At 47.1% G+C, this 25,063-nt stretch overlaps 1 protein-coding gene across 2 annotated transcripts in view; it reads left to right on the top strand.

The window, feature by feature from the left end:
• The window catches only part of PTPRR (protein tyrosine phosphatase receptor type R), a 1,074,582-nt gene that overhangs the window by 73,337 nt on the left and 976,182 nt on the right, over window positions 1–25,063 (top strand). For both annotated transcript variants that reach the window (XM_069628248.1, XM_069628247.1), the window contains exon 2: window positions 14,620–14,918. In XM_069628248.1, the coding sequence (XP_069484349.1) occupies window positions 14,620–14,918 (299 nt within the window). The remainder of the gene's footprint in view (window positions 1–14,619; window positions 14,919–25,063) is intronic.

The raw sequence follows: 25,063 nt of genomic DNA, 5'->3' as shown, positions 1-25,063 counted from the left end.
ATCCCCGGTTCCCCTGCCCCTTTCTCGCGTCTGGGGCCATATGAGAAGTGTGCACTGCGTGCATCATGAGATCCCTAGTTCCCTTGCCCCTGCCTCACTTCTGGTGCAATATGAGAAGTGTGCACCTCGTGCATTATGAGATCCCCAGTTCCCTTTCCCCTGCCTCGCTTCTGGTACAATGTGAGAAGTGTGCACTGCGTGCATTATGAGATCCCCAGTTCCCTGCCTCACTTCCGGTGCAATATGAGAAGTGTGCACTGCGTGCATTATGAGATCCCTGGTTCCCTTGCCCCTGTCTGGCTTGCGGTAGAATATGAGAAGTGTGCACTGTGTGCATTATGAGATCCCCAGTTCCCTTGCCCCAGCCTCACTTCTGGTGCAATATGAGAAGTGTGCACTGCATGCATTATGAGATCTCGAGTTCCCCTGCCCCTGCCTCGCTTCCGGTGCAATATGAGAGGTGTGCACTGCATGTATTATGAGCTCCCCAGTTCCCTTGCCCCTGTCTGGCTTGCGGTAGAATATGAGAAGTGTAAACTGCGTGCATTATGAGCTCCCCAGTTCCCTTGCCCCTGTCTGGCTTGCGGTAGAATATGAGAAGTGTAAACTGCGTGCATTATGAGATCCCCAGTTCCCTTGCCCCTTACTCGCGTCTGGGGCCATATGAGAAGTGTGCACTGCGTGCATCCTGAGATCCCCAGTTCCCTTGCCCCTGCCTCGCTTCCTGTGCAATATGAGAGGTGTGCACTGCATGTATTATGAGATCCCCAGTTCCCTTGCCCCTGTCTGGCTTTCGGTAGAATATGAGAAGTGTACACTGCGTGCATTATGACATCCCCAGTTCCCTTGCCCCTTACTCGCGTCTGGGGCCATATGAGAAGTGTGCACTGCGTGCATCATGAGATCCCCAGTTCCCTTGTCCCTGCCTCACTTCCGGTGCAATATGAGAAGTGTGCACTGCATGCATTATCTGATCCCTAGTTCCCTTGCCCCTGCCTCACTTGCGGTGCAATGTGAGAAGTGTGCACTGCGTGCATTATGAGATTCCCAGTTCCCTGCTTCACTTCCGGTGCAATATGAGAAGTGTGCACTGCGTGCATCATGAGATCCCCAGTTCCCTTGCCCCTGCCTCACTTCCGGTGCAATATGAGAAGTGTGCACTGCGTGCATCATGAGATCCCCAGTTCCCTTGCCCCTGTCTCACTTCCGGTGCAATATGAGAAGTGTGCACTGCGTGCATTATGAGATCCCCAGTTCCCTTGCCCCTGCCTCGCTTCCTGTGCAATATGAGAGGTGTGCACTGCATGTATTATGAGATCCCCAGTTCCCTTGCCCCTGCCTCACTTCCGGTGCAATATGAGAAGTGTGCACTGCATGCATTATCTGATCCCTAGTTCCCTTTCCCCTGCCTCACTTGCAGTGCAATGTGAGAAGTGTGCACTGCATGCATTATGAGATTCCCAGTTCCCTGCCTCACTTCCGGTGCAATATGAGAAGTGTGCAGTGCGTGCATTATGAGATTCTCATTTCCCTTGCCCCTTCCTCGCGTCTGGGGCCATAAGTGTCTACTGCGTGCATCATGAGATCCCCAGTTCCCTTGCCCCTGCCTCACTTCCGGTGCAATATGAGAAGTGTGCACTGCATGCATCATGATATCCCCAGTTCCCTTGCCCCTGTCTCACTTCCGGTTCAATATGAGAAGTGTGCACTGCGTGCATTATGAGAACCCCAGTTCCCTGTCTCACTTCCGGTGCAATATGAGAAGTGTGCACTGCGTGCATTATGAGATCCCCAGTTCCCTTGCCCCTTCCTCGCGTCTGGGGGCCATATGAGAAGTGTGCACTGCGTGCATCATGAGATCCCCAGTTCCCTTGCCCCAGCCTCACTTCCGGTGCAATATGAGAAGTGTGCACTGCATGCATTATGAGATCTCGAGTTCCCCTGCCCCTGCCTCACTTCCGGTACAATGTGAGAAGTGTGCTCTGCGTGCATTATGAGATCCCCAGTTCCCTTGCCCCAGCCTCACTTCCGGTGCAATATGAGAAGTGTGCACTGCATGCATTATGAGATCTCGAGTTCCCCTGCCCCTGCATCGCTTCCGGTGCAATATGAGAAGTGTGCACTGTGTGCATTATGAGATCCCCAGTTCCCCTGCCCCTTTCTCACGTCTGGGGCCATATGAGAAGTGTGCACTGCGTGCATCATGAGATCCCCAGTTCCCTTGCCCCTGCCTCACTTCTGGTGCAATATGAGAAGTGTGCACCTCGTGCATTATGAGATCCCCAGTTCCCTTTCCCCTGCCTCGCTTCTGGTACAATGTGAGAAGTGTGCACTGCGTGCATTATGAGATCCCCAGTTCCCTGCCTCACTTCCGGTGCAATATGAGAAGTGTGCACTGCGTGCATTATGAGATCCCTGGTTCCCTTGCCCCTGTCTGGCTTGCGGTAGAATATGAGAAGTGTGCACTGTGTGCATTATGAGATCCCCAGTTCCCTTTCCCCAGCCTCACTTCCGGTGCAATATGAGAAGTGTGCACTGCATGCATTATGAGATCTGGAGTTCCCCTGCCTCTGCCTCGCTTCCGGTGCAATATGAGAAGTGTGCACTGCGTGCATTATGAGATCCCCAGTTCCCTTGCCCCTGCCTCACTTCTGGTGCAATATGAGAAGTGTGCACTGCGTGCATTATGAGATCCCCAGTTCCCTTGCCCCTGCCTCGCTTCTGGTACAATGTGAGAAGTGTGCACTGCGTGCATTATGAGATCCCCAGTTCCCTGCCTCACTTCCGGTGCAATATGAGGAGTGTGCCCTGCGTGCATTATGAGATCCCCAGTTCCCTTGCCCCAGCCTCACTTCCGTTGCAATATGAGAAGTGTGCACTGCATGCATTATGAGATCTCGAGTTCCCCTGCCCCTGCCTCGCTTCCGGTGCAATATGAGAAGTGTGCACTGCGTGCATTATGAGATCCCAAGTTCCCTTGCCCCTGCCTCGCTTCCGGTGCAATATGAGAAGTGTGCGCTGCGTGCATCATGAGATCCCCAGTTCCCTTGCCCCTGCCTCGCTTCCTGTGCAATATGAGAAGTGTGCGCTGCGTGCATTATGAGATCCCCTGTTCCCTTGCCCCTGCCTCGCTTCCTGTGCAATATTAGAAGTGTGCGCTGCGTGCATTATGAGATCCCCAGTTCCCTTGCCCCTGCCTCGCTTCCTGTGCAATATGAGAAGTGTGCGCTGCGTGCTTTATGAGATCCCCAGTTCCCTTGCCCCTGGCTCGCTTCCTGTGCAATATGAGAAGTGTGCGCTGCGTGCATTATGAGATCCCCAGTTCCCTTGCCCCTGCCTCGCTTCCTGTGCAATATGAGAAGTGTGCGTTGCGTGCATTATGAGATCCCCAGTTCCCTTGCCCCTGCCTCGCTTCCTGTGCAATATTTGAAGTGTGCGCTGCGTGCATTATGAGATCCCCAGTTCCCTTGCCCCTGCCTCGCTTCCTGTGCAATATGAGAAGTGTGCACTGCGTGCATTATGAGATCCCCAGTTCCCTTGCCCCTGGCTCGCTTCCTGTGCAATATGAGAAGCGTGCGCTGCGTGCATTATGAGATGCCCAGTTCCCTTGCCCCTGCCTCGCTTCCTGTGCAATATGAGAATTGTGCGCTGCGTGCATTATGAGATCTCGAGTTCCCCTGCCCCTGGCTCGCTTCCTGTGCAATATGAGAATGGTGCGCTGCGTGCATCGCTTGCTTCCTGTGCAATATGAGAATGGTGCGCTGCGTGCATTATGAGATCCCCAGTTCCCTTGCCCCTGCTTGCCACGTTGGCAGATCTACCAAAGCAAAGTACATGCGCTTGCAAGTGGTGCAGTGAAATATCTCATTTGTTTGCACATTATGGAATCGCTTGTCATTTGTTTAGACAGGGACATATTCTCCGCAGGCATGTTTTGCATACCCGCCTCCTTTGCCATTCCAGAGCACGTGTAGGTTCACTGCATATTTGCATGATTCCTGAGCCACAGTGTGTGTATCCACGTCTAGCTCCGTGTCAGAGGAAGGAGAGACACATTACCGGCACCTGGGGGAATTCCAAATGATTTGCCAGGAACACCTTGCGAGGAATGATATGCAGTGGTCGAAGTGTACGAAAAGAAGTAGTGGAACTATGTTCTCTACTGGTCTGTCACCACTCCCCACAAACCCCATCACCACGCCACCCTCCCACACACAATACAAACCCCCAAACACACGCGCCTGCTGTTTAAGGGAACGTTCAGTGCAGTACACTGAAAGGGCAAGTTTCAACTTCTTCCTACACTTTTATTTTCAAACAAAACAATTCCGGAACGGTTTCTTTTTAAAATAAAAGTAGCGGAACAGTAAAACTTAATTTTAAAAAAGTAGAGGAGCACCGCTCCCGACCGTTTCGACAACTAATTATATGCATTGCTCTGGTTCCGGGTAATTTTACACGTGTGCGGGAACATTTCGCAATAGCGTATGTGGCTACCCTGTGGTCCCTTTGCATGAACAACCCCCAGCTTGTGTATCTCTAGACAGTGTTTGCCTGGCAACCACACATTTGGACAGTGTGCACTTTAAATAGACGATATATAGGGAAAATGAACCCTCAGGATAAATCCCATATGTTTTTTTTTTAGAAAAATATGAGTTACTCTGAATTATCCAATACTTGTTAATTTTAAATCTCAAAAAAGGAATGCATCATTAAAAAATGAAAAACACAGAAAAGGAAAATCTCCCATACTTAAAAAACCATGTGAGCAGAACATTAAAAATAAAATGTCTTGTAATAAGCCACAATTTAAGACAAACAAAGCTGCATTGCTGATCAAACAGAACACCAGCAGAGTCCTCATAAATGATATGCATTGACCAATTTACATTAAAGTCCAATGTAGAAAAGTTCACTTTATCATAAATGTTGACTTGAAGCCTTCAAACAATCATATATTCAAAAGCATTGCCAAACAGCGACTGGTTTCGACACAATCAGCCGTGGCATAATCTTCAGGGCAAATTAATCAAAAACATTCTTAATACGAATAAACAGATCACGTCTATTTGTTGAGAATGCATTTGTCTTATGTAAACAGGTGTGAAATATAAACCAAGGAAGAGATTACCATGCACCCCCATATATAAATCACTTAGAGAAGATATTATCAACTTCTAATCTCCTAAAAAAATAGTTCAGGGCGTATAAAGTTTCACCTTACTTGGAGTAACGGGTTATATAATTGGACTTGGGTGCTACCGCCCACAGGCATCTCAATCCAAGGGCCACGAAGTGTCGCAGCATACCAGACCACCGGAGGTGGGCACCCGGGAGCTCTGCTCCCCTGTGATGAGTGCCTATCCACACAGTTGGGCATCGCTTGACTTCAAGGGGTTCTACGGGACATGACGGCACACCTCTGCCGCTCTGCTGCCAGTACGGATAAAGTCTTTGGTCTGCTGCCCTTTGCCCACACAGCTTCAGTGATGACTCAACAGCAGGATAACCAGTGCTGCACTGGGGTGAATGCTCTGGACATCCAGTATGGGTACTGGAAAGTCAGCATGAGCGACGACCTCCAGGGGGCTAACTGTATGACTGCTGGGACCTCATTTTGGAGGTCTGTGACAGGGGCGTAGGCCTGAGATGGCTTCCCAAAGCCTCACTCTCCATGTCAGTCAGTCACGGCCTCATCAACTGTCAACTGCCAATGTCTCCTCAGAAACTCCTCTGGGCTGGCCCTCGGAATCCATTTGCAGCAGTGCTGGAGGTGTAAGCCCTGACTTGGACTCGTCCCATTCAGCATGAGGAATGTGCCATTCTCAAGCTGAGCTGTCATCCTTCCACTCATTTCAGTATTTAAACACAATAATCTAGTCTTCTTTACTAATAAGAGGATAACACACACTCAGCGGATCAGCTTCCCTTCCTTTGCCTATTCCGTTTGCCGTACCTTACACAGTGCCTTTTACCAGTAGGTGTGACAGACCCACTGGGGGATTTGGCTCAGGGGCTTATACAGGATACCGTTTTTTTCTCCATTCATTACCTCATTGCATAATCCTAACGTATGCTTTCATTGCATACGTTGGTACCAACATGACAAAATCCGCGCCTGCGCGGAAGCTGCCGTTCTGCTGCAGGAGTTGCATGCAGGCTCAACGTAGATTTTTGGTGACCACATGATTACACAGTGGTTACATTTGCACTGACAGACCAGTAAAAAAATGAAATTTTAATGGATGGACCATTGCAAAGATAAAATATCAGTACAAATTGGCTGGAACGGGGGCAACATTTACTGGCACTCAGGGGTGTCGCCAGGTCTGGAAAAGATGCGGGGCTGCACTTATGTCAGGGTTCAGGGCTAGCCCGCCTTTTCATTGTAGCCCCTCGGCTTCTATCTGGGTGTACAACCAAAAGACCTGGTGCTATATAGCCCCCTCAGCCCCCCCACACCTCCCCCATCACCGCCTCTGCTGGCACTGCAGCAAATGTACGTATCTTATACCTGCTTCTGCTCTGGTATGGAATAGGAGGCTATTGCGTGTGTTGGTCCCCGTCGCAGCAGACAGTCCTCGTGCTACATTATTTAGTGTACGGGAAAACAGTGAGGACATTTTAACTAAACCAGAGATGTACATGAGTGGATGGATACATGTAATGTTCTTCTGCACAGGCTGGCTTTCTTGGATTACTTTGACTACTGCATCATCCTATGCAATTGCCTTTGTGTACATACTGAGAATGGCCATCAAGGCGCTAGGAGACCTATTTTGGATCGCTAATCGATTTGTGACTCCATTATTGGTCCCAGTGGCATGCACAACAGAACCTTCTAAGGTGCACACTAGGTTGGAGGAATATGATGGGAGTTAGTGCACCTGTATGGATCATTAGGTCCAGACAGACCTATTGTGATCATTCCTATCAACAGGAACTGATGAGAGGCAACTGCCCCTGACTCCAGTTTTCCAAAGAAAGTTCTGAAAATTCAGTTTATGCTGAATAATGTTCTGTAGGGATTATTCACTAATGACAATTTGATCTAAATGATTGACTCAGTTAATGCAGAGTCATGTATGTACATAACCCCTCTAAATGGCTTATTCTGCAGGACAATGGTTGGACGACCCACTGATCCTCTATGGATGAGTCCCACCTCCTCAGTCCATTTCGCTGAAGATGATGGTCATGCAGTTGATCTAACATAAACTTTCTATACGAAGTTTATGATCCTTGAAGAATCGAAGAGGAAAAAAGAAAAAATGCACCTAGCCTTGAATGGATCGACCATCGAAAAAGTTCAAAACTTCAAATACCTGGGTGTCATGCTAGATAGCTCAAGAACTGATACAGCAATGCAAGAAACACTCAAGGCAAAAGTAAAACAACTAGCAACGCAAGGTAAGGCGATAGATCGAAAGTACGGTCGATACTCTGCAGTTCCTGTCCTCGAATTCTATAAAAGAAATGTGGTTTCATCATTAACCTACGGGACAGAAGCATGCCCAAACATCCCATCGAACATCTGGCCAAAACTCGAAGCTTCATTTTGGAGGAAGGTCATTGCCGAATTAAACGCCGGTTGCTTCAATCCATCGCAAGTTCAGCCTATTCTCACTTCAGGGATCAGTAAGATACGCGACACTTATGCTCTACAGAAAGTGCCGGATGGCAGGAGTCCCTTCAGTCTACAACTTAATAAATCAAGAACTGGAAAACTCCAACAGTAAGTCACTTTGCCTATGGAAAACTAATAACATCAAATCCCTCGAGTCCATTGAATGTGATGAAGACAGGCTCCTAAACAACGTGGTAAGAATCCAAAACAAACCGAAACAGTTAGATTGGATAGAGACACTAGAGGCAGCAGCAAGTAACAAACTGACTACCCACCTGCCAACAAATACAAAAAAACAAAATGAACTACAGCCATATATCAAAACATTTCGGAGCCGTCAAGGAAGAGACTTTTTATTAAGAGCTCGCCTAAACTTGCTCCCGACAAATGAAATCTTGGCAGTTAGAGGACTTTCAAACACTAACAGCTGTCGGTTTTGTAATACTCCTAACGAAAAAGAAACCATTTGTCATCTTTTGCTTCACTGCCCTGGTAACCAGCAGATCAGAGCTCGATATCTGTGGCCGACTTTGTCGATCTTTGCTCGAACGGATGAACCAACATGCTGGGCGAAATTAATTGGCGGTGACAAAACGAAGTGGCTGTTAGCTACTGATAGAATACTGCATCACATTGACTTACCAGGCAATCTGTGGTTGATAAACATGCGCCTACCCCTCAGATCTGAAGATGGAACTATCACTTAGTGAGAAATGAGAAATCTGGAACTTTCACTCAACTTTTTAGTGCTTTTCTTCTTTTGGAATAATCTTTTAAGATGATATACAAATAAATAAAAAAAAACGATCTATTTTCTCTAATATAAAAGATGGATTCAAATCCAGCGTTGTGAGCCAGGTGCTGGTGATCAGCTTAATCATGACCTGATTTTCTGATAGTCCACCACATCACACATTACTGACAGAGTGAGGACTGCGTGAAGAACAATCACTCACCTAAAGAGGCGACTATAGAATATCTCATTGCTTGCAAAATAGTGCATCGTCCGACAATTACTATTCTGTTTCTGAAATGCTGTGTCTCAGCCCCAGGAGGTAAGATAGCTCAGCGGGCTGAGTGCTTGCTATTGAGCTCGGTGTCTGATCTGCAGGTTGCACGTTTAATCCCAGCAAGGACAACTCAGCCTTTCATCCTTCCAAGGTCCAAACACGAGTACCAACTTCAGTTGGGGGGTAATTGTATGTCACTATGCTCTCTGTGCAACTAATCATTATCTTTACGCAGCATAGTCAGTGGTGAGGGTTCATGGGAGTCTTGGGCGAGAACATCTGGAGAGACACAACTTGCTGACCCATAAGCTAGAGTGAGCAAGGCGTGTGGTCAGCAATAATAGGCCCTCACTTTGCAGCAGCACTATTATGTGTGTAGGAGGAGGGGGGTCATCTTGCACTGTGTGACAAGAGCTTGAGGCTTGTGGAAGACTGCATGGTAGACCTTGGGGAAAAAGAAGCAGGAATTCTGGCCCCTTCCCTGACCTAGGCCCTGCACTTTGCCCTGAGAAGCACGCACCCAAGGAAGGCGTGAGGTGCTGCGTCCTAATGCTTTAGGTCTCAACAACTGGATCCTGCAGTGGCAGCTGCAGCGGCACACCTAGGAGCCTGGCCTACATGTAGGAAACCTAGAACTACTGCTAATTTGGAATCCTGCATCCAGTACATTTCAATACACTAAAGCATCAACAACCTTGTAATGGCATTCCAGCCTCTTACCCTGTCACTTTGCTCCTCGTCAATTACTTCATCACCCAACCAAACAAACTGACCAGCAAACACCTCCAATTGGAGACTTTCACTCCACAATCAGGGGAAATTCAGTGGGGAAATAGACATACTGTGTAGGATTTTTGGCATGGTGTGGGTTTCAGTCAGCAAGCCGTAAGGCTCAGACAGTCAATCAGGTGCTACCATGGCATCGTCTCTGTGATAAATACTACTCTGACCACCAGACCAATGTATCATGGGATTTCTGTGGGGGGGTGGGGAGGAGGGGGGAACGGAGCAGAGAAGCAGCCTCCATGTCCGATTTCCTAGGTCTCGGAGAATGATGTCGGCCATGGACATGCCCAATGGAGAGCAGGGGTATGGAACTTGATATGGACAGAGGATATCTGTAGCGTACAGAAGATTCCCCACCTGCAGCACTTTCTCAACTCCTAAATAATGTGAAAAAGTAAGAAAAATTGATCCAGAGAGCACAGGTCAAAAGAAATAAGTGACTGCAAGCCACCTGACTGGGGGCTTGTCTCTGCCATGGATCCCTGGTAGTGGGTGACGGCAGAAGAAGGAATGTTACTGAGCTTCCCCATCCCTTGATGCTTGTGCAAAGCTCTTGGGCCAATATATTCACATCCTGTGTAGATACTGTGCGTTCTTGATACGCATGTGTCAAAGATGACTGCTGGAGCAGAGGCTCAGAGGTGCTGGCGTGCTGGAAACCAGTGTGCTGAGCGGCGAGCGAGGTGTGGTGGAAGGTGCCCATGATCCTATGACCATACGCGGGGTACTTTATCTCTGAGGGTGACAACAAGGAGCCACTTCACAAGGCTATCACTCCCCAAAGGTAATTAACCCTTGCGTCCTTTGCATCTTTACTGCTATGATGGAGCTAAAGATTGCATTATCTTTCCTCTTTTGATGTCACTTTCTGTTTTAGGGACTGAAGGCAGTTCACAAAATGGAGAACAATCCAAGTAAGAAAGAAGCATACAAAATAGATGGAAGGAGATTTTTGGCTGTGAAATTGGAAGAATATATAACATTAATAGTAACTAACAATATATATATATATACAACATTAACATTGCAACATTAAAAGTTGTTAGTTCTAACAACATTTCAGGGGAAGAATGGTGTAATATGCTTCTTCAGACAGGAGCATACAAAAAAATAACCAAATATTTTAATAGCTCTAACACAACTAGGGAATTTTGAGAGATGGTTATTAAACCACACTAGGTGTAAAGCTTTCATGTCGACATACTGTTGATTCCAATATACTTACATATTCTAAAGATCAAAACATAAAAATAGCATAAAGTGTTGAAACTGGAAGAAATCTGAGCTGAGTATGGGATTCATGGTGATGGCCTAGACATTGAGTCTCAATGGAACACAGCGCCTTTGGATCCTTTTGGACAGAGTTGATTGGAGTATTTGAGGTTTCCCGCAAAAGTGGTACTTCCAAGATCATCTGATAAATCAACAAATCTGTCAATTAAATACAGGATAAGAGCTGAATGTCTAAAATTGCTTCAATGACAATCAGTCTAAGCACATTGGCTTGGACTCCAGGGTTTGGCAGAGAAACAGGAACCCGGAAAAGGAAGCATGTTAAGTGGGTTATAGAAGGACATATGTCACTTATTTTAGGGTGATGAGGTGATCCAATTGCAACAAGGATACAATCCAGAGAGCAGTTTAAATAGTTGATCATTTGAGGCATGTCAGAAGTGATGTAAGGAACATCTATGATGTCTGATAAAGGGTAACCATTTGAGCTCCATTGACATACCATGGTGTTAATAATACGTTAGGATATTGTGACCAGCATTGAGATTGACTTGTTACATCTGAAACCATGTACTGAGACGAGGAAGAGGACTGCGAGGATGAAGATCACTCAGGTAAACCGAAGTGAGCAGTCTAGTTCTTTAAAAAATTTGATTGGCCCAGAAAAATATATTTTCCCAATGTGGGGGTTTAAATATACCACAGCTGAGAGCCAGAGAAGAATCGCTCTGGGTGGCGGTGACCGGGGATGCAACGCAGTTAGCTGGAAATTAGTGCACCGAGATGTGAGACCAAGGACTGTAAGGATGAAGATCCCTCAGGTAAACCAAAGTAAGAAGCCTAGTCCTTTAACAAATGTGACTGGCTCAGAATAACACATTTTCTGAACCCGGGAGTTTAAATGTAGCACAGCTGAGAGCCAGAGGAGAATCCCTCTGGGTATCAGTGACAGGGGAAACAACGCTGTCAGCTGGAAAGCAGTGCACAGAGACACAAAACCGACACACATACAAGACGTTGATTCCTGGGGAAGGAGAGAGAATGACTGTAGCCAGGGAGCTGGCTACTCTGAAGCTCCCACTGACTAGATGCAGTGATGTCTTACCCTGTCCACAGCAAGGCAGAGGCAAGAGCGGACTGCGGGAAGGACGCAGGACACTGCAGATGAACAACCGAACCAAGAGCAAGTCCAACAGCTACTGGAGCTTCGATGGAATCTCGCTGCCCAGAAGCCGCTAACCAAAAACAAAGGTATGCAGGCTGGTGGGGATTGGTAGGAGGTAGGAGGTCTAGGGAAGCTGGGTGAAGTACAGAAAGGCCCGAATGAGGGTCAGAAAGTATCGTGGACTAAAAGGAATCCAGAGAAGCAATGGTTCAAATACTCCAGTCATTAATAAGTGCATGACAAGTGAATACATGACAAGGAAAAACATATCTTGGCAGGAGAGCGAACCAGGCTACTACAGACAACATTTGCGAGTCTGGGACCTGCACCCATATAAAGTATAAAGTATAAGGGAGTCAGAGGCTCTGTGTTAAAGCAAGATTGAAAACAAGGAATACTATGTTGGGAACAAGAGTAAACCAAACAAACCAAAGGAGAAAGGAGAACCATCTATCCTATTAAAACCCATGCATAATTCTAGAGATTGGTGGACCCATGAAGAACTCAGCGATAGTGTACGAGATACCAACAACCTCGAAGTAGGAGGAGAAGATGTGGAGATACCATCCTCTAGAGTCTCATCTCCTACAAGAGATGAACCAGATCCCTTGTGGGAATAATTTGGATTCCCTCTAGAATACTGCCCTCTTTAGAACAGGAGGAGCGTGAACCATCTCCTACAGGGACACCCCTCAGTGATTCACAGGGTTCGGAGATTCCCAATAGACCTAAGCCTAGTGGACCAGATTTGGATGCTATAGTGATAGGCTGTGGAAATATGCCATCCATAATACCCCCATCTCCTACCCTAGAACAGAAGTGCTTCTCCTGTGGACAAGTGACAACATGACAAGTGAAAGCTTATCTTGGTAGGAGAGTGAACCAGGTAATTAGAGACAACAATTGTGAGTTTGTGACGCGCACCCATAAAAAGTAGAAAGTATAAGGAAGTCAGAGACTCTGCGTGAAAGCAAGATTGGAAACAAGGAACACTACGTTTGGCAGGAGAGAAAGCCAAATGAAACAACGGTCCCATTGCGACTCTGGGACCCGCACCCAAAGAAGAGACCAAAGATAAAAGGGACTGGGACCCTAATAAAAATATAACAGGGGCTAGACCCCTACACAAAAAACAAAGACATTATATGAGATAACTGGGTCTTGGCAGGAGAGTTACCAAGACCACTCATGTCTGAAGGTTGGAACAAAAGTGGTTTAATACCCTGCGACTGAGGAACGTGTTGTACTTCTGAGGAATCCATTGCGTTTTGTATGTGAAGAGACTGGAAAGGCATTTATCCTTTTGAAGTCTTTTGGGAAGAAGCAACACCCTAGTATTGGAACATTATTTCCTTGACTTTAGTTTTGAATACTTTGGAAGGCCGACTGAGAACATTTATGTTGCCTTGATGAACACTGTTTTCTTTTGTGCAAGATCACCCTTGCACCATTTTGTTACTTTATAGTGGGACGGACAGAGATAGGCGTTGGGGAAGTGACTGGGAAAGACTTTATTCTTTTGGGCATCCTAAAATGTTTCACTAGTTTCTTTGAGGTAAGCAAACCCCTTTTAGATATAGGGTTAGAGAGGCCTTTATCCCAATCTTCATTGATCTATAAAAGTCTATACCCTTGTGTCCGAGCCTTACTTCTGATATCTCACACTATGCATTCCTTTTTCATAAATTGAAATTTTCCTTGTACTACAGGCATAACATATTTTTTGCATGTTACACTTCCATCATGCAAGGGCAAAGGCTATGGTTTAGTGAAAATTCAGTTTTTCTCTTTATATACATTTACTGCTTAAAATACCATGGCCCTCATTACGACCCTGGCGGAAAGGGTTTTACGCCAGCGTAATGCATGGCGTACCTTTCCGCCATACTACGAGTTCCCGTAGCACCATGGTGGTTTTTTCGCCTGGTTTTTCCGGGCGGAAAAATCCATGGCGCTACGGGACCTGTTGTTAATTACGCCACCGTAATTTACGGTGGCGTAATTAACGCCTTCCCCACTCCCATTATACCCTATGGGGCAAAAATGGGAATGGGGAAGGGTAAATGGGGATTGGGGACTTACCGCCCCGCCAAGGTCGGAATGGGGCGGTAAGTCCGCCAACCCCCATGGCGGAGTTGGCAGCTCTGCGCCATGGACCATGGTGCAAATTGCACCATGGTCCTCCGCCAGGGTCGTAATGAGGGCCCATGTGTCTTTCTACCTATACGTCTGCACCAGAAGTCTGGTAATTCCATTAGTCTTTTGTATTGGGCAGAAAATCCTATGTTTTATAATAGTTTTTTTATGACAGGCTTAATACCGGGGGCTAGATCCTAACCGCGAGCCCGGGGTTCGAACCTGTGTTGCTATGCGTTGTCTTGCTCCCAAGGCAAACGCGTTACCCGTGAGCTCTCCTCCCGACCTCCTCGTTCCTTTGGCACTTTTAGAGGTTTGCAGTATCATGAACATATAGACTTGATTTTCTTTCAACACACTTAGGATTTTCTGACTGCAGCTATTGAATGGAAAATGCACATTTTGTACCATCAAAAAAGACAATTATAGTAGATTTTACTGAATCAAAGTATTTTGGCTATGGTAATGTCTTGGCAAATCTAATCACTGTGGAGATATCATAATCCCAGATGTCTGAATGTTTTACAACAAAACCCACACTATGTTCTTTGGAATATCAACATACATTTGAACTCAGATTAAAAATGGAATTGCAGACAATTAAAAGAAAACGTCTCATCTGTGCTCAGACGTAAATGTCATGTCTTTCTCTCCAACAGTTTGCTTTTCCGGAGACAATGACCACTTTTTGGCAATTCATCAGAGGAGGAGTGGGAAGCCTTTATTCATCTATCATCATGCACAGAGCATTGAGAAAAGTTTGGAGACTGTGCCCCTGAAGGTGAGCAACCAATATGGCCGCCCCAGCTTTCACTCCAAAATGAGGATCCCGCACCCTGGAGTCATGGCTCGGTCAACGTTCCCGGCTTATGATCCGTCGCTGAACCTGGTAGCTGTGACCAATCAAGACTTGGACACTGAGGATCTCCCTGTCCCAGAGTCTAGCCTGATTGTGGTGGTAAGTGCCTGCCATGCCACAAGTGTGTGTGTTCAAATATATTCATGTCATTCTGCCTTTCCCATTTCAAGTGATGACCCTGCCATGTTCTGGGCCCATAACTGAGCAATCACTCCTATTGGGATTGTATTCATTCTCCGTGTTACTTTTGGTAGGTCTGAGGTATCAGGTAATTGTAATTGGTTATTTATAACGTGCTTAATACCCAAGGTTTCTGCGGACCGGGGATAAAACCTGTGCGCTGGCTTGCTCCCAAGGCGAGTGCGTTGCCCCTGAGCTATCCTCCCGGCCCAAGCTGACTTTGCTGTAAACTTCTTCAACATTTTTATATTAATTTTAATCAAATACATCTGAGAAACTGAAAACAAAATACAATCACCTAAACATTTGTGGTTTCGATGTTTGAGCAGTAATATACAGCTCATCTGTTTATAGCGCAAAGATGGCAGATTGCAAAAATATATTTTGTTTATTTTGAGCATTTCATTGGGCGCCGTGTTAGGGGATGTGGCAGCTCTATTAAAATGAGGCCTTTTGCAGTCAGCACTAGGTCCAACACAGGACCAATACATTTACAGTCCTATTCTAGACAACAATTACCAGCAGTATAACACAGTACCAATACATTTACAGTCCTATTCTAGACAACAATTACCAGCAGTATAGTTTTAGGATTTAGGATTTAGTCCTAACTAGTGATGCAAGGGCCCGGAACATGTTAGTAAAAAATATTTAGTCATATGACATTATCGCAGTTTTTTCAGTAGTTTTCCTGTAACCTGGAACAGCTTGAAATAAAAACGTTGTCATATGTTTGGTCAGACTTCACTGCATTTGAAATCTGAATCCTATGCGAGTATGGTCATTCCTAGGTCACAGAGTTTGGCTGCTCATGGCGGGAATACTGCTGCTCTCGTTTTGTGTTGGAGAGAGAGAGGCCTGCATCCCAGATATGTTTGGGAATGAAAAGACCTTGGGGCTCATTCCGAGTCGGGCGGTCTGGTAAAAAAGTATCCGCACATACCAGCACTTTACTGCACCGCCCGACTACGGGTTTGCCGGTGGAGCACCAGTAGCTCAGGCTCCCTACCGGAAATAAAAGCCCTTATTACCACCACCGGTGGCTATAGTGATGGCAGATGCAAATCCCCTCATGGAGCCCAATGAATGGGGATTTACACCGCACCGCTGACACTCGTAATCCAGACCGAGTGCCGGTAACGGTAACAGCCTTTGCCGGTATCCTGGCGGCTGTAGCAGCTCACTGCTAGAGGGAGCTGTAGCCTTAGTAAACATAGTGGTCCTACAGTGTGAATGAAAACCTGCACTTTGGCCAGTATACACAGGCCGGTACACTAGTTGAGGAATGTTTGTGTAGCGCCTGTTTCCTGGTCCTGGTCAGTGCAAGGATGTACACTCCCTTTCCACGGGGCAGGGACAGTTCCCATGGATACCAAAACCCCCAGCCCACTGGGTAGGGAGGGGCACTGCAACCGCTACAGCTCTTTGATCACTAAGGTACACAGACACCAGCGTGAATTTCATAGGGATCCCAACGGTGACCCCTCTTTACTTAATAACTCTTCTACCTTTTATTCCCTTTTGTTTCCCTAGGATTCCTCTGGCGTGAGCTCCAACTAGATGGGCACCTGTCAAGTCATCTCACCCTTCCTTGGAGGGTTCGCAGGGACCCTTAGGGTGAGCCTGACACAACAGACCCCTCACCTACCTAAGGTACCACCCACATGCAGTGTGAGGCCAGAAGATGGGTTTTCCCATCTTGCAAGGAGGCCTCAGGCAGGCCGCCACCCTACCCCGCTACCTCATGCCAGAGTATCTCCCCTCTACCCCCATTTTAAATTAATGGCCATCTCTACATATACGTCCAATCCTCCCTTAATCTTTAATGTTAATGGCAAAAGCCCATTGGAAAACGCTCTGTGAATAAGGGCCTTAGTCACAATGGGGTGACTGCTGCAGTCAGGTCACCCCTACACAGTACCTTGAGGTCTGTCCTTCTGGCTCTGTACTGATGGTGACGCTGGCGGCAGGGAGGATCCTTGTGATAAGGTTGGATGGTTTCTTGGCCATGGGCCCTCTTCTTTCTTCAGGATGGCCCCGTCCACCACACAAGGTCGCCGTCTCTCACTGTGCATGTATGCGCTCTTAAAACGGTTCTGGGCATCCCCATGCATGAGTGGGGGTCTGCCCATGCTCACTGCTGCGGCATTGTTCTTGATTTCGGCGTGGGCCCCATTGTCTGGGGAGCCCACCCAACATCACTGTTGCACGCGCGGCATAGTAATTATTTTCAGGGTCCGCCCTGTTGGCTGGGGGGCCCACCTGACATCACTGCTGCACCTGTGGCACCATTTTGATATCAGGCGGCGTCCCTGCTGTCAACTTGCGTTTGCCGGTGTCCTCATGATAATGGGGGCAATGCCGATCTCACCTTTGCGCTCTGCGGCCTCCATGGGGCTTCTGGGCCACCCCGTCTGCAATGCGTTAAGAGATGCAGGAGGTGGGCCACTGCCTTCACCCGGGCTGCTCTGCTGGCTGGCTCAGGGCTTTCTTCACCAGGGCCGCTCAACAGAGCAGCCCGGACTTCCTTCTCCACCTCTTCTTCAGCCCGGTTGGCCGCCGAGGCCAACCCAGGACTTCATGTCCACCAATCCACTCTCCTGGATGGAGCGAGCTTTCCGATAGCCTCTATTCACCTCCCGAGCTGCACCTGGCATACATAGCCCAGGAGGAATTCTTTGAAGGGCTGGCCTCGCTGGCCACGAGGCAGGCCTTTGGGGCATGGGCAGGCAGCCTGGTCTGGGTCCCACCCCACATGTGACCCCGGCTTGGCTTCTCTTCATGGGCCCAGGCAGAACCCGTCTCACTTCCTGGGCCCTGAATACAGCTGGGCCCATCCAGTCTGGCCCCCTGACGGGCCAACTTCCGCTATGGCCCCAGGGTGGCCGAGTTGCCCCTGATATCAGCAGCTCGGCCCCCTTTGCATCCCTGTTCTGGGTAGTCTCGCCATGCGATGCCCGGCACCATATTCGGGATTAGCCGTAGGGGCCGCTCAAGGAAGCGATCCACACCTGCCGGGTAAGTCATTCTCTACTTCTCTCTCCTTTCTCTTCCTTTTCAACTGTCTTTTCTTTTTAAATGATTCTGGATTCTTTTCTCTGCCCAACCCATTCTTGGGGCAGGGGAGTTCTACTTTATTGTTCTAATCCTTTTTTTTCTCCTTTAGCATTCCATCCAGCCCCATGTTGGGCTGGATGGTTTAGTCCAACACTAAACACACACACACACAGGACACATGATGAAATAAAACACACACTACACTTCATATAACACCCTTTATTACCCTGATGTCTGCATCTTTGTTTCTAGATGTTTCCTCAGATGGCATGCATGTAGCCACACTAACTGGGCCCCGTGGGGTGGGTCACGGCCTACACGTGTTTAGAACATACAGATTATCCTACTTTTTGTATTTAGAGAAGAAACAAGAACATATGGAAGAAATAGGTGCAGGGATGATTGGCAAATTGTACTATGTTTATAAAAGCATGTGACCATAGCATGCTTATTGTTAAATGAACCCACAGAGAATGTCCCATCAGCCAGAAACGCAGAGTACTGGTATTTGAGTATGAGGGCCCACAAAGAACTGATGAAATTCCAATTAGCAAGAAACAGTGCATGCTGGGATTCAGAGTGCTAGCGTGCAATGAGACGGCCATTGTAGCAAGAAAGCACAGCATACAGTTTCCCGGAACCGAATGAGGAAGTCATTTCAGCAAGAAACTCTGCATGCTCCAATTCCAAGTATGGGTTTCAAAATGTACAGAGAAAACCAAAGGACACTATGATGAATTCAAGGAGTTTGTCATCTCTTCCCAATGGGGAGCCACCACCTTTTGAACTCGGGGGTTAGCTTGCTACGCTTAACACGCCTAGCGGGCAGGGAAAACAGGATCCATCTGGAGGTAACCCCCCCTTAGGGCCCGAAAAACCCCATAGAGGGATACAAGTCACCCTCCCTTCCCCCAATCTCTGAGACTTTTATTTGGTATGTCGGAGCTGAGATCTATAATGATCCAAAATCCCCTCTTGTGGCTTGGTTTCTGACCCCTCCTATACTCAGTCCTCCTCTGAGACAGTGGAGAAGCGGATGGCCCAGCCCCCTGGAGGAGTGACACTTCAAGAGCCACTCAGAAGTGGGGTAGACGTGCGCACGTAGAACTCAAGGAAGCCGGAAAGCATACAGAAGGTCTGGCCAGGCAGAGAGAGACTACAGCAGACATGGCGTCACAACCTGGGGTCTATGCTGCGGAAGGCAGCAGCGCCGACCGAACGTGTAGCCAGAAGGGCCCGGCTCGGAGAAGCGATAGGGAACAAGAACCTGTGAATGCCGGGGAGACTGGCCGGAAGGGAAGCCGCAGCCACAATCCCAAACAAAGCAAGTGGGAGGCGAGAGACGGTAGCGCTCGATGCAGAACTCAGTTGATGTGTCGATAAGCGGCTCTGCGTCAGACAGACCTGACGCCCCTCCGGAGGAGCACCACACGCCAGAAGAATGTACATGTGGCCGGCGGGACCTGGGTTGTGGGCGTTGAAGCAAGGAAGAGGAAGAAGGACCCCAAGGTGGTTAGAGCACAGAGAAACCCCAGAGTGGGGAGAACATAGAGAAGCCCCAGGGTGAGGAGAACACAGAGAAACCCCAAGATGGGGTGAGTGCAGAGAAGCCCCAGAGCGGGGAGAGAGAGCGAGACAAAGACAAGCCCATGAGCAGGGAGAGACTGAAGAAGCCCCACAGTGGGAAAAGAGAGCGAGACAAAGACAAGCCCCAGAGCGGTGAGAGAGAGCGAGACAACGACAAGCCCATGAGCAGGGAGAGACTGAAGAAGCCCTACAGTGGGAAAAGAGCGTGAGACAAAGACAAGCCCCGGAGTGGGGAGAGACCCAAGAAGCCCCAGAGTGAGGAACAAGAGTGAGCCAAGCCCCAGATTGGGTAGATGTCAAAGAAGCCCCAGAGTAGGGAAATATAGAGAAACCTCACAATGGACAGTGGAAAAGAGACCACCCCCGGTTTAGGGTAAGAACCCAGGAGAGAGACTCAGACAAGCCCTGGTGTGGGGAGAAAACCAAGAAACCCAAGAGTGGGGAGTGAAAAAGAGCAGAGCACCAGAGTGGGGAATGAAGGAAGAAACCCCAGGATGGGGAGTGGGCAGAAGAGGAAGAGAATACAAGGAACCCAACTGCATGTTTGGGACTGTGCACAAAGGCAAGAGGCCTATAGTAAAGAGACACAAGGGTGGGGGTCTGAAACCAGACGCCGACCCTTTTTTCAGGCAATGGCCCAAAGTATATTTTGGTTGTATTTGTGTTTTGCTTTTCAGAGGTAGTGAGAGATACTGGGTTAGAATGGGATTCTGGACCGAGATGTCCTGAGGAGCACCTGTTTTTACTTATTTCTTTTTAGAGTGAGGCTTAGAGTCTTAGGCCTAAGGACAGACTAGGTCTTTTTAACTTGAAGAAAGAAAATAAGAGATCAGATAGCATGCCCTCTTGTTGGTCTCCTGATTCTGACCAACCACGGCACTAAAAAAACAATATTCATGCTCGGAGCGATAGAACAACATAGAGAACAAATCTGCTGCCTTCTGGGACTTGCTGTAAAGATCATGGAGTGGAGTAAGAAATAACCATTGGCAAGAAAGTGTGCACACTGGAGCTAACCATAGTTGTCAATTGCCATGCACAGGGGCATAGTGATGCCTAAATAGTTTGCACAAGAGGCACTAAGGGACCATAACGCCTTGGGAGGATAGCTCAGGGGCAAAGTCCTATCTTTGGAAGCAAGACGACGCGGAGCAACACAGGTTCAATCCCCGGGTCGCGCTTAGAAATCTCTGGGTATTAAGCACGAAATAAATAACCTATCATATCATATCATGCATGTTAGTGCTTAGAGGGTATGACAGGAAGCTCGGCAAAGTCAACCCTGACAATCGTAACCCACTCTTTCAAAATAGAACCCTGCTCAAGCTGTATCCATGATCATATCCGTGTTCTGCCATGCTTGGCATCAGAAATGCACTCTTTCTGGGCACTGATGAGCATAGGGTTTGAGAGCCAATCATCTATATTACAGTGCCAGGAGTCATGCTGGGGGATCAGCTAGTTCTGATCAAACCCTAAAGGTTTTTTATAGGGCTTTGGGCTTTGCCAAAACTATACATTGGAAGACAAGTTCCTGTCCTAAGGTGATTCAGTACTACTTTATGGCAGAGTGTGACAGCACCCTTTAAATACACTGGGATCTAGTGTATGAGATATGGCAGGCAAATAAGCTACACATGGGGGAGCAATCATGTTTGTGTGTGGTTTCTAAAAGTGACTTCCTTAAGGTCTTTTGTCGCACTTTCAAAGAAGCAGATTCCTTCTTTGTCGTTTATGACACTGTGGGGGTAGTTTTACAAGAAATGTCTGTGGGGTGCAGGGGGCTGCCAGCTTTAGCACTGATATGCTGTTGGGTCCTCTGCACACAACATGTTTAACATTTACGTAGCGGAGTAAAAACCTTGCAAAATCATCTTTACTCTTCGCGTTTTTAAAAAGAAATTCAAAATGTAAATTCCACCTGCAAATTACTCTTTGCACATGGCATTTACAAATGGATTCCTATGGAATCCATAGGAAATCAGCCTGTTTTTTGCAGGCACTAAATGGAGGAGATTCCATAGGAATCCATTTGTTTTGCGCCTGCACGAAACTCTCATATAGGTATGAAATCATTTTATTTTTAAGACGGAGAAGGAAAGCATGTTGGAGATGTTAACTTCACTTTGTGACCCTTCTCTAGCTTGAAAGCAATTAAAAAAGGACTGGAGTGGTAAGTGAAGGCATAAAAGCATCACGCCTCACCTTTACAGGGTCACTTACCTCTTCGCCCATTGTAAAATGACCCTCTATTTATTTATGGTGCCCAATCGTATTTGAAGTTCGCCTTGTAATTCTCCTGTAACATTGTTGGATGCAAAACTGTGTTCTCGCAAAGGAGACTTGTGTTACGGACAAAACGTTGTTAATTGCGCAAGATACACTATTGTATCAACTATGGCAAGCCAATGGTCTCCTAGACTCGCGAACCAGAGCTGGCTGTTCAAGAAGTATTGAAGTTTGTAACAAAAGCATGGACTATGAGATAAAAAATTCTAATTGCAATTATAAAACCGCTGTGAAAAATGCACTGCGGTTACAGGAGAAAGAGCAAAATATAGTCAATTTAGCAAGCAAGTTCAATAGTCAATTTATAGAAAGCTTTCTAAGAAGAAGTGAGATGCCGGCATATTTAAGAGCCTATCACAGAGCTTCATAATACGAAGATACATGGCCATTAAATTTAACATGATCCCGACAATGGACATTTTGGAAGCACTGATTGGTATCCCAAGGCAAAATAGGCACTGTTGTATGTGTGGTTAGCTGAAGTTAGAAACCATAAAACATATTCTAATGGAGTGTGAGAAGTTGAGGTAACAACACCTCTGTAAATATAACAGTGAGGCAAGAAGCTATTGCATTCAAACATAGTGGTACAATTTTCTTCAAGGAGATGATTTTAACTTAATATATTACATTGGAAAATTTAACAATGTGATTTTTAAGATAATTGAAGATTTGTATATATGGTAGTGAACTGACATTATATATATTCACTGTATTTTATTGTTTTATTTTATTGTAGTACTTTGATGGATAATTTGTATATGCATATACGACCCTTTATAGAGGTCATACGTATGTTATTAAAGAAAATAAAATCTCCTACACGGTTTTCTGAATTGCATCATACTTACCTTTTAAGGCTCTTTCAAAGATTATTAACCAATCCCTCATCTGCACTGGAGCTCTCATCTGCACCGGAGCAATTCCCTACCGTCATCCACCACGCCTGGCCTGGCAGCGGCCAGAGTACGCAAAGAGGAAGTTCACCAACTCCACGCCAACCGGACCACTCCACCTCAGCAACACAGTTTTAGGAGCAGTAGCAAGCATCATCCAGAAACATCATAGCAGATCCGCCTTCTTTTTCACCTACCTCCTGTGAAACTCAATGCCTACACCTCTGTGCTCCGATGATGATCACCTAACCTACAAGAGCTTTCTGAAAGCTTGACTAGTCACATGATCACATCCGACCCACTAGGCAGGCCCAAATAAAATCATGGCGGACAAAATTCATTTCTGACGGATAGAAATGCAAGTGGGACAGCAGCGGGACGTACTGTGGTGCAGCTTGTGTGGTGTACACCGAGTGAACAACCAAACGTAGCGCATGGAGACGCCCCGAGCCTCTGTATCATTTGTGGGGTGTACACAAAGTATCTTAAAGTGGTAGAATAGCTCATGGAATTGAGCACTCGCTGCTGTGCTCCGTGAGTGATTCTCGGGTCACAGGTTCAAATCCCGGCACGGCAAACTCAGCCTTTCATCCTTCCAAGATCGATAAATGAGTACCGACTTCAGTTGGGTGATAATTTCATGAACATGTTCTATATACGGCGCTTTGGCGAAAGTGTTATATAAATAACAAATCATTGATTCACTCTGTGTGCTGTACGCACCCCGCAAATGTTGAGCATATATATGCATCATCAGTTGCTCTGTGGAAGTGTTCTTAGAAATTACAGCGCACACGCGCATCAGCACGCGACACCATGATAGGCTGCAACTGCGAATGGACTCCAGTAACATGCATCTTGAGATGTGTAACGCTGGGGAATTGCACCGGACCATCCAAAGCAAGGGCAGGCTTGATTAATGGGCATATCTTTTACACTGTGCACCTAATCAATATATGATCATTCTGGGAAGGCAGTCCAGAGGGACGGCTGCACACTCCATTTGCTGCAGTCCCCTAAGGGTCCCATTTTCGGGGGTCAGATATCGACACAGCTTAGAAAAGTTGACTTCTTTTAACTTAATGATGCCACATTCTTTTAGAAATGCATCTAGCAAACAAGGCAGTGTTTGGAGTCTGTTCCTATTTTTCTATGAGACAATTTCTGCATCGCACATGCATGAGATTCAGGATTATTGGGTCATTGTGACACCAAATAACACTGCAGCGCCTGCCTGTCCTGAATGACCTTTTCAGTCCAGGCAGCGGCACTCTGATGGCATTGGCCACGCAGACTGGAAAGGGCCATTGCCCACCGTAATGCCTTCTATAACTCAGTTAATTGCCCGCAGCAGATAATAACTTCTGAAAAGTGGGCTTATCTTTGCAGTCCATCATGGATGCTATGGCTCCCTGGAAACAGACAGGTTACTGAATTCAATTGTGTTCCATTATCTGCTGCTGTCTCCTCTTGTCCTCTGCATGAAGGACAGCGAGCAGACAGACCACCACAGAGGCGACTATTTCAGTGTAACCTATGCAAGAACAGAAACAGTGCGTCTTTGCATGAGATCCTGCTGAGGAAACCCCTCAAGCTTTCACCCAGTATATTAGTGTAGGAGCGGATTTACCCCCCGAGCTGCTGTGCAGCGGAATGGGGGGGCTAGTGCAGAGCTGTGCTTCTTAATATCCAAACCCAACCACTTTTATTCGCCATGGTAGATCGCAAAGTCCTGCACGTGGACTCTGACAGTGCGGTATGGGGGGAGGGTGGCCAGCTACTCTGACTCCTCCTCCTACGGTTCCTTAGCACCTTGCCTCCCCTCACCATCTCATACACCACTCCTCTGATCTTTAGGTCCTCGCAACCAGGATTGGCCGAGCTCCTCTTGTAACTATGTCCCGGCTTTCCATTCCACTATTTCTTGTTGTAAATCCTACACAGAATTCTCCTCCAGTTCTCCTGATCGTCCTTCTGCTCCCGACTCCTCCGTTTCCATTTTCAACTCGTGTACCGTTTATTCATCCCTTTTCATCCACTGCTTCTCCCTCTGTAACCACCTTTCATGACTGCATCCTCGTGTCCACTTTCTGCTCTCTCTTTTGCATCTCTGCCCATTTAGGCACCGCATGTCCAATTCCTCCCCTTAACCCCTTCAGACATCTTCTTCTTTGCAATCAACGTTCACCAAGACTCCCCAATCTCTCCCACCTTCTGCACCCCCCTGGGCACCAC

The sequence above is a fragment of the Ambystoma mexicanum genome, chromosome 12, assembly GCF_040938575.1.
Source record: "Ambystoma mexicanum isolate Mex_15411 chromosome 12, UKY_AmexF1_1, whole genome shotgun sequence".
Classification (NCBI taxonomy): Eukaryota; Metazoa; Chordata; class Amphibia; order Caudata; family Ambystomatidae; genus Ambystoma; species Ambystoma mexicanum.
The sequence above is the reverse complement of the archived record's forward strand: the minus strand, read 5'-3'. Positions and strand labels throughout refer to the sequence as shown.